Source organism: Chelonoidis abingdonii, chromosome 1 (genome assembly GCF_003597395.2).
Source record: "Chelonoidis abingdonii isolate Lonesome George chromosome 1, CheloAbing_2.0, whole genome shotgun sequence".
Taxonomy (NCBI): Eukaryota; Metazoa; Chordata; order Testudines; family Testudinidae; genus Chelonoidis; species Chelonoidis abingdonii.
In genome coordinates, this window is record NC_133769.1 from 69,703,281 (window position 1) to 69,716,555 (window position 13,275).

Below are 13,275 nucleotides of genomic sequence, written 5' to 3' on the forward strand. Positions count from 1 at the left end.
TTTTGCTTTCTCTCTCTCGCTCTCCCACAACATGGAGTGAATGTTGCCTATATATATAATGTTAAAAAGTATCTTTTCATATAGACCATGCCCTTGCTCAATGCGCTTTAATATCTTCAGTGGACGTCAATATTTACACAAAGCAATGGTTTGCCCTGGAACACATTAATGAGGGTTCTGCCAAACCATTAACCTCCTGGAATTGATTGACCTGGCTAACAGCCCTTTGTTGTCCAATAAAGTATAAAAGACAGTACTAAGTGTATGAATGTCATATAGATTCCCATCCACCTGAAACCATGAGGGTGCTATTAGTAGTTCTGGTTTATATTCCATTCATCTTAGCTATAGAAAGGTAAGAAAGCATGTCAAGTATCACAAAATGGTCCTTGTAGTGCATTTTGTTCTCAGCTGATTTCCTGGAATGATCTCTCTTACTGAAAAAGCCATTTTAAAAAAACATTGGCATTTGAGTGATATAGAAAGGAAGTCAAATTAAAATGGTTTGTATTTATTTTATTTGCTTAGGATCCCTTTAGGTCGATTTAAATCCATCAAGAGGCAGCTTCGAGAAAAGGGAGAACTGGAGGAATTTTGGAAAAATCATCAGCCTGACATTTTTGCTCGGAGATATCTGCATTGTTTCCCTTCAGATATTTTTCTACAAGCTGGATCTGCTTCAGAAAGGCTATATGATTACATGAATGTGAGTATGTTCTTGTGTAATGGAATTTAAAGGGTTATTTATTGTACTGAAGGCAGGTTTTGTTCAGCACACTAGTTCTATTCTCTTGTATAAAGTTTTGCAAGTTGAGATTAATTGTAGATCTGTTTAAACTAGATTCTTTTCATCCTTATAATGAGCTTGCCAGTTTGTAAAAGACTGATCAAGTAACATAAGTAAAATTAGAGTAGACATGGGACCTACCTAGAATTTCCCTCTAGTTTAGAAGCTGCAATGAGTCACATGAACCCCGATTGACTTCACTGGGGCTCACATCTACGTGGAAGGCTGAGCAACATTGATCAGAAATCTGTTTGTTTGACATGTTACAAAATAAACCAAAATCTCATCTTGTTTGAACATGTTAGGTCACAAATAAATTCTTGTAAAAATCTATATTAATAGAGACATGTAGGTAACATGAATGGAGTTTTTGCTATTATTATTTATTGTGCCCAAAGTGCAAGAGACACTTCAGAGATTAAAATGTCAGGCCTGCCTTAGCCCTGAAGAATTTCCCATCTAAACAGATTTCCGATTTGAGGGACTGGGGCTGGGAAGGATATTATATTACACAAGTGATTTGAGCTTGTGAACACCGTGTTTCTTGGTTCAGAGTTTTGTTTGGTTTTCTAATTGGTTATTTTGTTAATATTTATCAAAGGAGAGGACTAAGTTATACAGGCTTCTTAGAGGAGATTGTGCTTATAAGCAAGATGGTGGAAGCATGGCAGATTGGGTCAATGAGAGAGAGTTCCAAGATAGGGAGCTACATGGAAAAAGGCCCAGAGATGAACATGGAAGAAAAGCATGATGGGTTAAAAACAACTCCCTTTAGAACTAGAGCTGTCCAGAATTTTCAAATTTAGAATTTCTGAAAACATTTTTGTTGACTGTTCAAATTTTGACAGAAAATGTTGGAAAAATTTTTGTTGAGAAGATTTTTTTTAAACTAGCAGTTGAGCTGGGTAATAAAACCAATAACAAGCGTTGAAAAATGTTTGTGAAACCCTTTCCTGGTGTTTTGACCAGCTCTACTTAGAACCAATCAGCAACACTCGCACTCTAGCCAGAGGGAAGTGTAGGTAGTGACCGGAGTAGCCCTGAGGTGAGCCCTGCCCTGGGGGGAGATAGCAAGAGGTGTATCCCTGAGCAAGGCCCTGGCCTGGCCTGAGGGGAGGTAGAAGTGGGAGTGGCCTTGAGGAAAGCCCTGCCTGGGCGTAACGGGGATGGGCAGAACTGAGGCCACCCTGTGAATTGCTCAATCTTTTTCTCTCATCTGACATTTAAAAAAATGGAAATGATGAATTATTTAGTTTTTCCCAAAGTGGCAAATGCATGAGTTAACCATTCCAAACTCCTCCCACGACTGGCAATTTGACTATGAGCACAGCTGAGCAGATTCTGTCTATAATCCAGCTCTCTCCCAGGTGAACAGGCCCAGAGATGGTGCTAGCCCATTGGGAGTCTTAAGCAGGAATATTTTTGCCCCCGCCCCAATACATAATAACAAGTCAATAGGGGACCCCGTTGAGCTGCTGGGGCCTTAAGCAATTGCTCAGTCTGCTTTTGCCGAACGCCTGCTCTGAACAGGCCACTTCCCTAAAATTAATTTCATATAGTGGGTGGTATCCCATGCACTCTTCCACCCACCAATAAAATTAAAAACTCCTAAATAATAGCATTTCTGGTTTGGCTTCCTGAGTCTTAACTGATGAGCATTTTGTGAAGATATAAATACTAGAAAACCAGGTGCTATTAGAATGATTTATATCCTTACTATTTCACTTGTAAATGGAGGACTACTTTAATTTAAACAAAGCTTCCCTGCTTATGAATTATGATCCGTCTGCCTCTTCAGCTTTGCATAATGATATATCTGTATCTAGTAGCAAGAGATCACAAGGGGGCCTGGGATGGGCACACTTTTCATTTTGTAGCATATAATAAATAAATAATACTATGGCCCAGCTAGGATAAAGTAGGATCCCACTTCCACCTGTTCTAGTGAGGGGAAAGCTAGTGAATTGGAAATGGTGATCCTCAGGGTGAAGCTAAAAGAACAGAAGCCTAAGGGATAATCTAGATAAGATTCACCACAGTGCACCCTAACTTTAGTTTACTACAGAAAAAATTCTTAAATCTTAATCTGCTCATTGAGTAATGTAGTTGGAAGGGCTTGCTTAGTTCTGACTGAGTGTTTGTCATTGTATCTAGCGAAAGTTATGGATTTTCAGTTTTAAACATACAGGCAATAACATACTTCCCACAAATAACGCACTAGTTAATTAATCTCAAAATGTTGCAGGTCTTTCCATTTAACCATATTATTTATTATTATTAATGCGCTAGGTGCTGTACAGAAATGGATACAAAGATGAGATCCCTGCTCTCAAGAGCTTACAATCTAATTTTACAGACGATGCAAAAACCTGATAAACAATAATGGCGGAGGACAAGGGTTACAGTAATAAATAAAATCATGTAGCGACTTAGTAGACTTAGCTCATCTAGATATTACATATAACTCATGCAGCGGGTTTTACTGACTTGTCTAATTTAGAATGTAAGTTCTTGGTGCAGAGACCATGTTCCATTCAGTGCTGAGCACATTAATATCAATTAATACATTCATAATAAACATTCAAGTATTTGCATCAATACAGAATATTTTGGCACTGGACAGGCTTTTCTATCTGCATCGGATGCCAGAAATGCCTATTCCTAAAAATAGGTCTCCTAATGCTGCAGTGCTATTCCACAGGCAGATATGGGCACTAAGCACTTGGAGTTTTAAAGTTGATAAGCTACTTCAGAGTTCACATGTTCACAGATTATCTCCATCTGTCTTTTATACAAAAGAGCCTTCTGTATTTTCTATATTCATCCGATAGATTTTGTGTGGTGCATCAGGTGGAGTTTTAAGCAGAGACTGAATTTGATCCGCTTGTTTTAACTGACTAATTAGTACTGACTAGAATACATTCAAATAAAAATATACAGTGGGGTGTCCCAGTGAGGTGATAGTTGCATTGCCAGTTGGGTTAATATTAAGAGCTTTCTAAAATCAGTAGGGCTACATCTTGCATTCCTTACTAGTATAAAGCTGCCAGACCTTCCTGTTGCCTTCAATAGGAGTTTTTCAGGAATTTATTGCAGGATTTTGCCTAGCATTTGTAAGAGTTTGGTGCATGATTTTGCTTCCATTTAAGTCAACAGAAAAACTCCAGGATTGACTTCATGCTCTTGAAGTGCTTAAAAGCTATGCCACATCCTGAAATCTGCCTAAAGTGGCCACTCATGTGACGGGAAAGAATTGGTTGCCTGGTAGAGGTAACATTTAATTAAAAGTCAAATCAAGTTGGATTGGAAACTCTGAGGATATTTTACATTGTACCTTTGTCTGTCTTTTCTTCAAGGATAGTCTGCATTGATATAGCGCTAAACTGACTAAGTATATTTTTCCCTCAGGCCCAGTACTACGGGGTGATAAGTGTTGGCACCCCACCTCAGAAATTCACAGTGGTGTTTGACACAGGATCATCCAATTTTTGGGTCCCTTCAGCTTATTGCATCAGTGAAGCCTGCAGTAAGAGAAGTTATGTTCCTTTGAACTTCTAATGGTTTAATTCACCTTTTAAAGTAGCTCCCCTGCAATGAATGCACTTTGGTGGAAAACATATTTAGCAGAAAACCAAACACATTTCTTGAGTGTTCAGCAGAGTCTCATATACCTTCACTTCACACCCCTATTTTACAAGAATTCTACTGAGAGATTCATTCGCAGTTTTATTCATGTTGTGCAACAGTGGAGGGAGTTGATACTCTCCCGTGATATTCAGATTAATTCCAGTTCTGCACGCTCTGGAATTTGTCATTGCTAGTTAGATACAACAGAGATGAGAGACACAACGTGGGAGATGAAAGGATAAGTCCATTTCCACTCTGCTGGCGAGGTGGATAAGAAAAAGGAGTCACTAGAAAGAATGTCTGTGTTGCTTATCTCAGAGTTAGCTGCTGAGCTACACCAGTATGTCTGTTATACCTCACACAATTTATGTTGTGGTAGATAAGCCTCAGAAATAGCATTCAAACTTCATGCTGCCAGAGACATCTGAGGCAAGAGAAGACAGAAAGAAAATCTCAGAGTGAAGTACAGTGATCTACAGGCTTTAGATGTGCCCAGTAGGGAGAAATGAACAGGTTACTATTTCAGTTAAATCTGTATTTAGGGGCACAAGCAGCTGGATAATACTCTTAACTTCAGATATGGATCTCAGTCCAATTGGAGAATCCAGCTGCCTCTCTCCCCATCTCTCTATAGGTCAGGATGCTCTCTGAGTTGGTGCAATCTTCTAGGAGAAGATTTTTGCTCATGCAACAACTCTTTCCCCTTCCTGACATCTTCAGATGGCAACCAGCTCATGCGTCCATCCAGCTACTAAAGGGGGTAGTGGAGGAGATACTGCATGCATGGTCTTATTTACATCAGTATTGAGACAGTGTTCTCAGGAACTTTGGCCACGATGTCCAGACTCTGAGTGTCTTTTCCTGGGGTGGGCATCTTCTCTCTGTTACACAGCAGTGGAAGTGGAAAGGCTCCTCCACTGCAGCTGCTGCTGCTACACTGATCTTTTGACTCCGGGGTTGAAAGATGTCTCAGAGTTCACTGGGCTGAAGGAAAATGTGAAAGGATTTGTGGAAGGAGTAGGCAGACTTTGCTGTGCATCCCCTAAAGAAACAGGATGTGTAGAGCAGAAGAGGGAGAAGGTGAGATTCTGCCCTCTAAATGGTTCCATTGTTACTGAGTGTCCAGGGAGACTGAAGTGCTCTCCTACTGGTTTTTGAATGTTTTTTTTAATGGACACTCAGTAACAGACTTAAAAGTGGCCATTCTTCAACAAAAAAGCTTAAAAACCAGACTTCAAAGAGAAACTGCAGAGCTGGGATTAATTTGCAAACTTGACACCATCAAATGAGGCCTGAATAAAGACTGGGAGTGGCTGGGTTACTACAAACAGTAATTTCCCCTCTGTTGATACTCACCCCTTCTTGTCAACTGTTGGAAATGGTCCACATCCACCCTGATTGAATTGGCCTCGTTAGCACTGACCCCCCACTAGGTAAGGCAACTCCCATCTTTCAATGTGGTGTATATTTATACCTGCCTACTGTGTTTTTCATTCCATGCATCTGATGCAGTGGGTTTTAACCTACAAAAGCTTATGCCCAAATAAATTTGTTAGTCTCTAAGGTGCCATAAGGACTCCTCGTTGTTTTTGCCTTCTGAATGTGTCAGGAAAGGATAGGTTTGAAGGGCCTCATTGGCACTGTCATTGTGCTATTATGTTAAATTCCATTCCTCCTATGCCTCACCATAGCCGTGATACACACCTTTTGCTGCTGCAACAGCTGGTATTTGACAATCAAATACTATGAAAAATTGGAGGCAAAAGAAACATGAGAAAGTTAAAAAAAATCTGTGGAAATAGCTGGATTTAAAAAAGTTTGTTTTTGACACAAAAAGGAAATCAATCAGTCGCTGAGATATTTTCAGAATAGGGAGAAAACTGCAGGGATGGAGGGACTCTTGCCTGCTTCCCTTCATGTATTATTTTGCTTCTCCAAACAATGTGTTTTGACTATCAGCTAGTCCTTTGTATCAGAGATCTGGTACATTCCCGATTACCATATCTTCAATGCTAAGGGTGAGGTTTATTTTCACAGAGATGCATGAAAAATTCAAATCATTTCTATCAAACTCCTATCAGCATGGAGGGCAGGCCTTTGCTCTACAGTATGGTACTGGACAGCTTCTAGGCATTGCTGGCAAAGACACATTACGGGTGAGTGGAACCCTAACATCATCATTATCATCACTCTCTGAATTGGTTGTTTATGGCTTTCCAGGTGGTTAAGATGTTAGTATTGACCTACAAAGACCAGAGTAGTTTGGGGCCTGCCTCACATGAGGAGAGGGACAGTGACTCATGTCCTATTGCCACAGATGCTATCAGTGTAGATGCTAGAGCTGAAGCCCCTCGGGGACAGAGGGGGGAAAGGGAAGTAGAGAGCCCTTAGCACAGTGTTCTCTGTAGTTCTCTGGGCTTCAGAAGTTCCTTCCTTCATGGTCCAAAACAGCACAAATCTGCTGACCATGAGCAAGGCCTAACTATATGCCCAGGATTTTGAGGATAAGGTTGGTATTGCTTGGGTTTGATTTTATCTTTGGCTTTGGGGTGAGGCGCAAGCTACTAGTTCAAGCTGACTGACTGTATTTTCAGTTTACAGCAAATGTGCCTAGAGCCTAGAAAAGGCACCTTTTCGTGTATTATTGATTAAATGCCTCAAAACTTCATTAACACTGAATTGTTTGATGGTGGTGCCCTGTAGCCTTCCCGAACATTGTGTTCAGCAAAACACCAACCTCTGAAACCCAGGAAATACAAAGTTAAGGTACAGGCCACTCCTGCAAAGCAACCTTAACTCTGCCCCCTGGAGCTAGCAGTAGCCATTGGGAATGGTTCACAAATGGGATGCCATAATAAGTAGCCAGCAGGAAATTCTAAGAGAGTGTACCATTATTTGTGTTGTGTTCCCACAAATTTGAATTCCAGCATTTATCTGCATTCATGTCAGCTGCGTTCATTGTGTTAGGTGTAGTTGTTCTGAATGGTGGAGGGCTTAGACTGGAGCAGTTGGTACAGTTGTTACTGTGGGCATGGCCACACTAGAGAGTTCACAGCTGCGCTGCTGCAAACTGTCTAATATAGCCGCTGTAAGCAGGGCCGTCCCTAGCTATTCTGGGGCCCTCCGCAGCCCCTCCGTGAGGGGGGGGAGGAGGCCTCCATGGGGGAGAGGAAGGGGCTGGCTTGGGGGGCAGGAGGGAACCACCCCCCAGCACTCACCGGTGGTGCGGCTAGGGTTGGGTCCCAGCACTTCCCGCTGCCAGTGAGTGCAGGCCCAGCTCTGCTGCACATCTCAGGGGCAGGAAGAGGTGGGGTGGGGGTGGAGCAGGGTGGGGCTGGAGCGGAGCAGGGATGGGAAGAAGGTGGCTGGGGTGGGGTAGGGGTGAGGGTGGGGAGCCTGGGGAAGAGGTGGGGCAGGGGCTGGAGCAGCAAGCAGCTGTGCAGGGCACCAGAAAATTTGGTGCCCCAAGTTTTCTGGTGCCCTATGCAGCTGCGTACTTTGCATATGGGTAAAGACAGCCCTGGCTGAAAGCTGACAGGAGAAAGCTCTCCCCTCAGCTTATCTCTCTAGTCTCTGCGAGCAGCAGCAGCTATGTTGGCAGGAAAACTTCTGTCCACACCAGTGCTTATGTTGGTGTAATTTGTGTCACTCAGGGGGGTAACTGATTCACCCCCCCTGAGCGACACGCTATGCCAACATAAGCTGTAGTGTAGATATAGTCTTTGGTATGACGAGAGGTGCATGAGTATATGAGAGGATCACAAATGCCTCATTTAAGTGCTGACTTCTGTAGATTGTGTCATTGTCGATGCATGGAGTGATCTTGTCATCTGGGTTGTCAGCAGAGGGGTGGCACACTGGGGCTGGTGAGAGGTTAGTGAAGGCAATGCCTCAGAAGGAATGCTCAGGTTGGGGTAAAGGGGAGGTAACATTTGGTTAGTTTGGGGTGTTTTGTGGAATTGACTCAGTGTTTGAGCGTAGGCCAGGTGTAAGTAGCTCCTCTTTGCTACATCAGACCTAACCTGACTTTTGCCTTAGCTAAGACTTTGTCCTACAGTGCTCTTGTGCTCTGATCCCAGAATATTCTATAGCATCTGTAGAGCACTAGTATGTGGTGCTAGCATGTTGAGGCATTGCTCAAAAAGGGCAGAGTTATGATTGCGTTGCCAGGGAGGGGAGTGTGTACTTTAAGTCTGTAGTTCCTGGTTTTCAGCAGTTTGGATGCAGCTGAACTCAGAGTTCTGGAAGGGCATGCGACTCGACCAGGGAATCTTAACTCTGTGTTAACAAAGCTTTTGGGCACTTAATTTCCTTGGGTTTTTTAAAATAATTTTTCAGTATCCGCATGCATCACAGTCCAGCTCTCCCCGTTCACTGCTGCTGGATCCCTGGCAATGATTACCCTGGCCACAGAATGCACAGGCTGCATGTGAGTCCGTTCACTGCCCTGTGTCATCATGTCATCTCCTTGCCTGTCCAACTCAGCCCACTTCCCCACAGAGAGGTGAGTGTTGGAATGGAACCCACTGGTGGGGGAGTTGGGGAGAAGATGCAGAAACAGTGCAGGGACTGGCATGGAGTCAGTGAGGATGTTTTTTGAAAGGGAGGCAGACATGGGAGGGGCAAATGGACGTGGGGAGTTTTGGGGGATGTATGCGAAGCCCCCCAGCATCCTCCAATGCATAGCTCTGACCTCTCTTTTCCACTCCACTCTTCCCTGCATTGCTCCAACCCCCTCTCCACCATAGCTCACTGCTCTTAACCATGATGTTCCCCTACCACTGCTCCATCAGCTCCAATATTCCCTACCTCACACCCATTGTTCTGACCACCCAAATACCCACAATGCTCAGTGCTCACATCCTTGCACACCAGTTCCACCATCATCCTTCACACTCCATGCTCTTGGAAAGCTTGGAAGGGCCATGGGGAAGTGGGGAGTGGTGGGGTTGTGAGGAGGGTATGTACCAGCTGGAAGCAGGAAGGGGCAAGAGAGTGCAGATGCAAAGTCTCTACTCCAGATGTGAGCCTAGTATATGCGTGAGCCCCTTCGTTTTCTGTTTAAACCAATTTTTACCAAAAAATTCCCAGGTTTTACAAAAAGTATTCAGTTTTTTTCTGATTTTCACTCTATTTTATATAATTCAAATAGATATAAAAATAACTTGTTTTATTAGGAAAATACAATACATTGCATGAGATATATTTATTATGACAATCCATTAGTCTGTGTGTATATGCAAAGCTGTCTGTTGAAGTAAGGCTATGTGTCAGTCCAGACAGAAGATACAAACAATAAACCAATAGGCACGCACAGAAGCTCCGAAATGTGTGCGCATCTGAACATACTGATGAATCTCACATCCACCACGTACACATTTAAAGCTGCTAGCAGATTATGGTTAAAGATTTGACATGCTAAAATGGGAAGAAAATGAAAATCTGCATCAGAATATATTTCAGAACACAAGGAAGTATTCAAAAGTTAAAAAGAAAAACAGGAGAAAAGAATGAAGTTAAGTGTATGCGCTGCAAATGGCGTGGCCCAATTATTAAATGTAAATATTTAAGGCTAATGGTTCTCAGTCTACAACAGTAAACTGTTTATTCAAATGAAAAGTTTTATTTGGGGTAAGGCTGTCGATTAATTACAGTTAACTCACACGATTAACTAAAAAAAATGAATTGCAATTAAAAAAAATAATCTTGATTAATCGCACTTTTAATCACACTGTTAAAAAATAGAATACCCATTGAAATTTATTAGATATTTTTGGATGTTTTTCTACATTTCAAATATATTAATTTCAATTACAACACAGAATATGAAGTGTACAGTGCTCACTTTACATTATTACTTTTATTACAAAAATTTGCACTGTAAGAATGATAAAAGAAATAGTACTTTTCAGTTCACCTCGTATAAGTAATGTACTGCAGTCTCTTTATCGTGAAAATGCAAATTACAAATATAGATTTTTTTTGTTACATAACTAAACTTAAAACCAAAACCATGTAAAACTTTAGTGCCTATAAGTCTACTCAGGTCTACTTCTTGTTCAGCCATTCGCTCAGACAAACAAGTTTGTTTACATTTACAGGAGATAATGCTGCCAACTTCTTATTTACAATGTCACTTGAAAGTGAGAACAAGTGTTCACATGGCACTTTTGTAGCTACCGTTGCAAGGTATTTACGTGTCAGATATGCCAAACATTCGTATGTTCCTTCATGCTTCGGCCACCATTCCAGAGGATATGCTTCCATTCTGATGATACTCGTTTAAAAATTTTGTTAATTAAATTAGTGACTTAGCTCCTAGGGGGAGAATTGTATGTCTCCTGCTCTATTTTACCTGCATTCTGCCATATATTTCATGTTATAGCAGCCTCGAATGATGACCCAGCACATGTTAGTTTTAAGAACACTTCTGCTTCAGATCTGACAAAACACAAAGAAAGTACCAATGTGAGATTTCTAAAGATAGCTACAGCACTTGACCTAAGATTTAAGAATCTAAAGGGGACGAGATGTGGAGCATGCTTTCAGATGTCTTAAAAGAGCAACACTCCAATGCGAAACTGCAGAACCTGAACCACCAAAAAAGAAAATCAACCTTCCGTTGGTGGCATCTGACTTAGATGATGAAAATGAACATGCATCGGTCTGCACTGCTTTGGATCATTATCAAGCAGAACTTGTCATCAGTATGGACACACGTCCTCTGGAATGGTCGTTGAAGCATGAAGGGACATATGAATCCTTAGTGCATCTGGCACATAAATATCTTGCTACGCCAGCTACATCAGTGCCATGGGAACACCTGTTCTCACTTTCAAGTGACATTGTGAACAAGAAGCGGGGGCATTATCTCCTGCAAATGTAAACAAACTTGTTTGCCTGAGTGACTGGCTGAACAAGAAGTAGGACTGAGTGGATTTGTAGGCTCTAAAGTTTTACACTGTTTTATTTTTGAATGCAGTTATTTTTTATACATAATTCTACATTGGTAAGTTAAACTTTCATGATAAGGAGATTGCACTACAGTAGTTGTATTAAGTGAATTGAAAAATACTATTTCTTGTTTTTTTACAGTACAAATATTTATAATAAAAATAAATATAAAGTGAACACTGTATACTTTGTATTCAGAGTTGTAATTTAAATCAATATATTTCAAAATGTAGAAAACTTCTCAAAATATTTAAATAAATGTGGTTCTATTATTATTTAACATCACAATTAATTACGATTAATTTTTTAAGTCACTTGACAGCCCTAATTTGTGGATTAAAGATATATTGTTTTCTTAAACTCAGAAGTGGCATTGTGTTTTGAGTTCTGTTTTAATTCTGCAGCAAACCATACTGATGAATGGAATTCAAAGCATTAATCTACTGAATACTTCCTGCCCCCTTGCCCCCCACTTTTCCGTCCACCAAAATAAACCCCAGTATTTACCCAGAAAAATTATTAATAGTTTTTTGCACTGATTTTCACCAGTTTTTTTATAATAAACACTGATAAATTCCCAGGAAAAATTAAATGAAGTAAAATGGAAAATGAAGGGCCCCTACAATTACAACACCGTGAAATTTCAGATTTAAATATCTTAAGTTATTAAATTTACGATTTTTAAAGTCCTGTGACCATGAAATTGACCAAAATGGACTGTGAACTTGGTAGGGCCCTAGGTATAGGTATGCAGAGGTTTGGGGGGACAGAGCTGAAGCCCCTGCTACATCCCCCACTGCACAGCTCTGACCCCTTTCTTTCCTTCCCCATCTCCTTTGCATCACCGCTTCCCCCCATAAAAGCAGCTGCATTGAGAGAAAGGGTAAGCCTGGAGTCTTCTTCCCCAGTGCTAGAGGCAGCATAGGGAAGCTGGGTGGCTCTGTTGTCTCCTCATACTAGGGTGACCAGATGTCCTGTTTTTAATGGGACAGTCCTGTATTTAAGCCCTCCCTCAGGTGTCCTGACTTTTTCTTAAAAATGGGCAAATTGTCCTGTATTTTCTGCCACCTTCCCCCATCAGTGCTGGCTGGTCCTGCTGCTGGCTGGATCCCTGCTTGCCAGCTGCACATCCACCAGTGGTGAGTGAGGTGGTCTAAAGGCCGAAGATGGGGGTTGGTGTGCAAAGCTAGTGGCGGGGCAAAGCTGCAGTGTGCAGAGCCAGGGCTCTCCCAGTGCCGGGCCATCAGTGCAGCCCCTGCTGAGTGCCGGCTCTGAAGTGTGGGGGGAAGTGATTTCCAGCCTGTTTCCCACCCCCACCATCTGCAGGCTCCACAGCAGCTGGGCTTAGCCCCCTCTTCACCTGCCCTGCTCCAAACCTGGGTCCTTCCCCCAGGGAGCATGGGGCTGCTCCATCCCCAGGCACCCTTCCCTGCTGAGCCCCCTCTCTGGCTGGGTTAGCTGAAGCCCCTGCAGTCAGGTTCCCTGGGCCCTGGTGCACAATGCATACTTAAGGCTTAACCTCTTCCTGTAGCGGAGGGGTGGGGGGGAAGCAGGAGGGGCACCATGGTTTTTGGCGCCCTAGGCGCAGGACCGGCTCTAGCCATTTCGCTGCCCTGGTCCTGCCGCAGGCGTGCCTACGGATGCTCCACCGGAGCCGCGGGACCAGTGGACCCTCCGCAGGCACACCTGTGGCCGGTCCACTGGAGCTGCCTGCCGCCCTCCCGGACTCTCGGTCGGAGCCAACCCTGCCTAGGTGGGGGCCTTCCCACGCTCCCGGTTGTTGGCGGCAATTCTGCAGCGGGGGGGTCCTTCCGCGCTCCCGGTCTTCGGGGCACTTTGGCGGCAGGTCCCGGAGCGAGTGAAGGACCCACCACAGAATTGCTGCCGACGACCCAGAGTGCGGAAGG

The 13,275-nt window shown here is 42.8% G+C and overlaps 1 protein-coding gene across 1 annotated transcript in view; it reads left to right on the forward strand.

The window, feature by feature from the left end:
- Nucleotides 1-284: 284 nt before the first annotated feature.
- The window catches only part of LOC116834455 (cathepsin E-like), a 28,262-nt gene continuing 15,271 nt past the window's right edge, over nt 285-13,275 (forward strand). The window contains exons 1-4 of the mRNA XM_075066425.1: nt 285-355; nt 529-706; nt 4,196-4,313; nt 6,452-6,570. Of these exons, the coding sequence (XP_074922526.1) occupies nt 300-355; nt 529-706; nt 4,196-4,313; nt 6,452-6,570 (471 nt within the window). The 5' untranslated portion in view covers nt 285-299. The remainder of the gene's footprint in view (nt 356-528; nt 707-4,195; nt 4,314-6,451; nt 6,571-13,275) is intronic.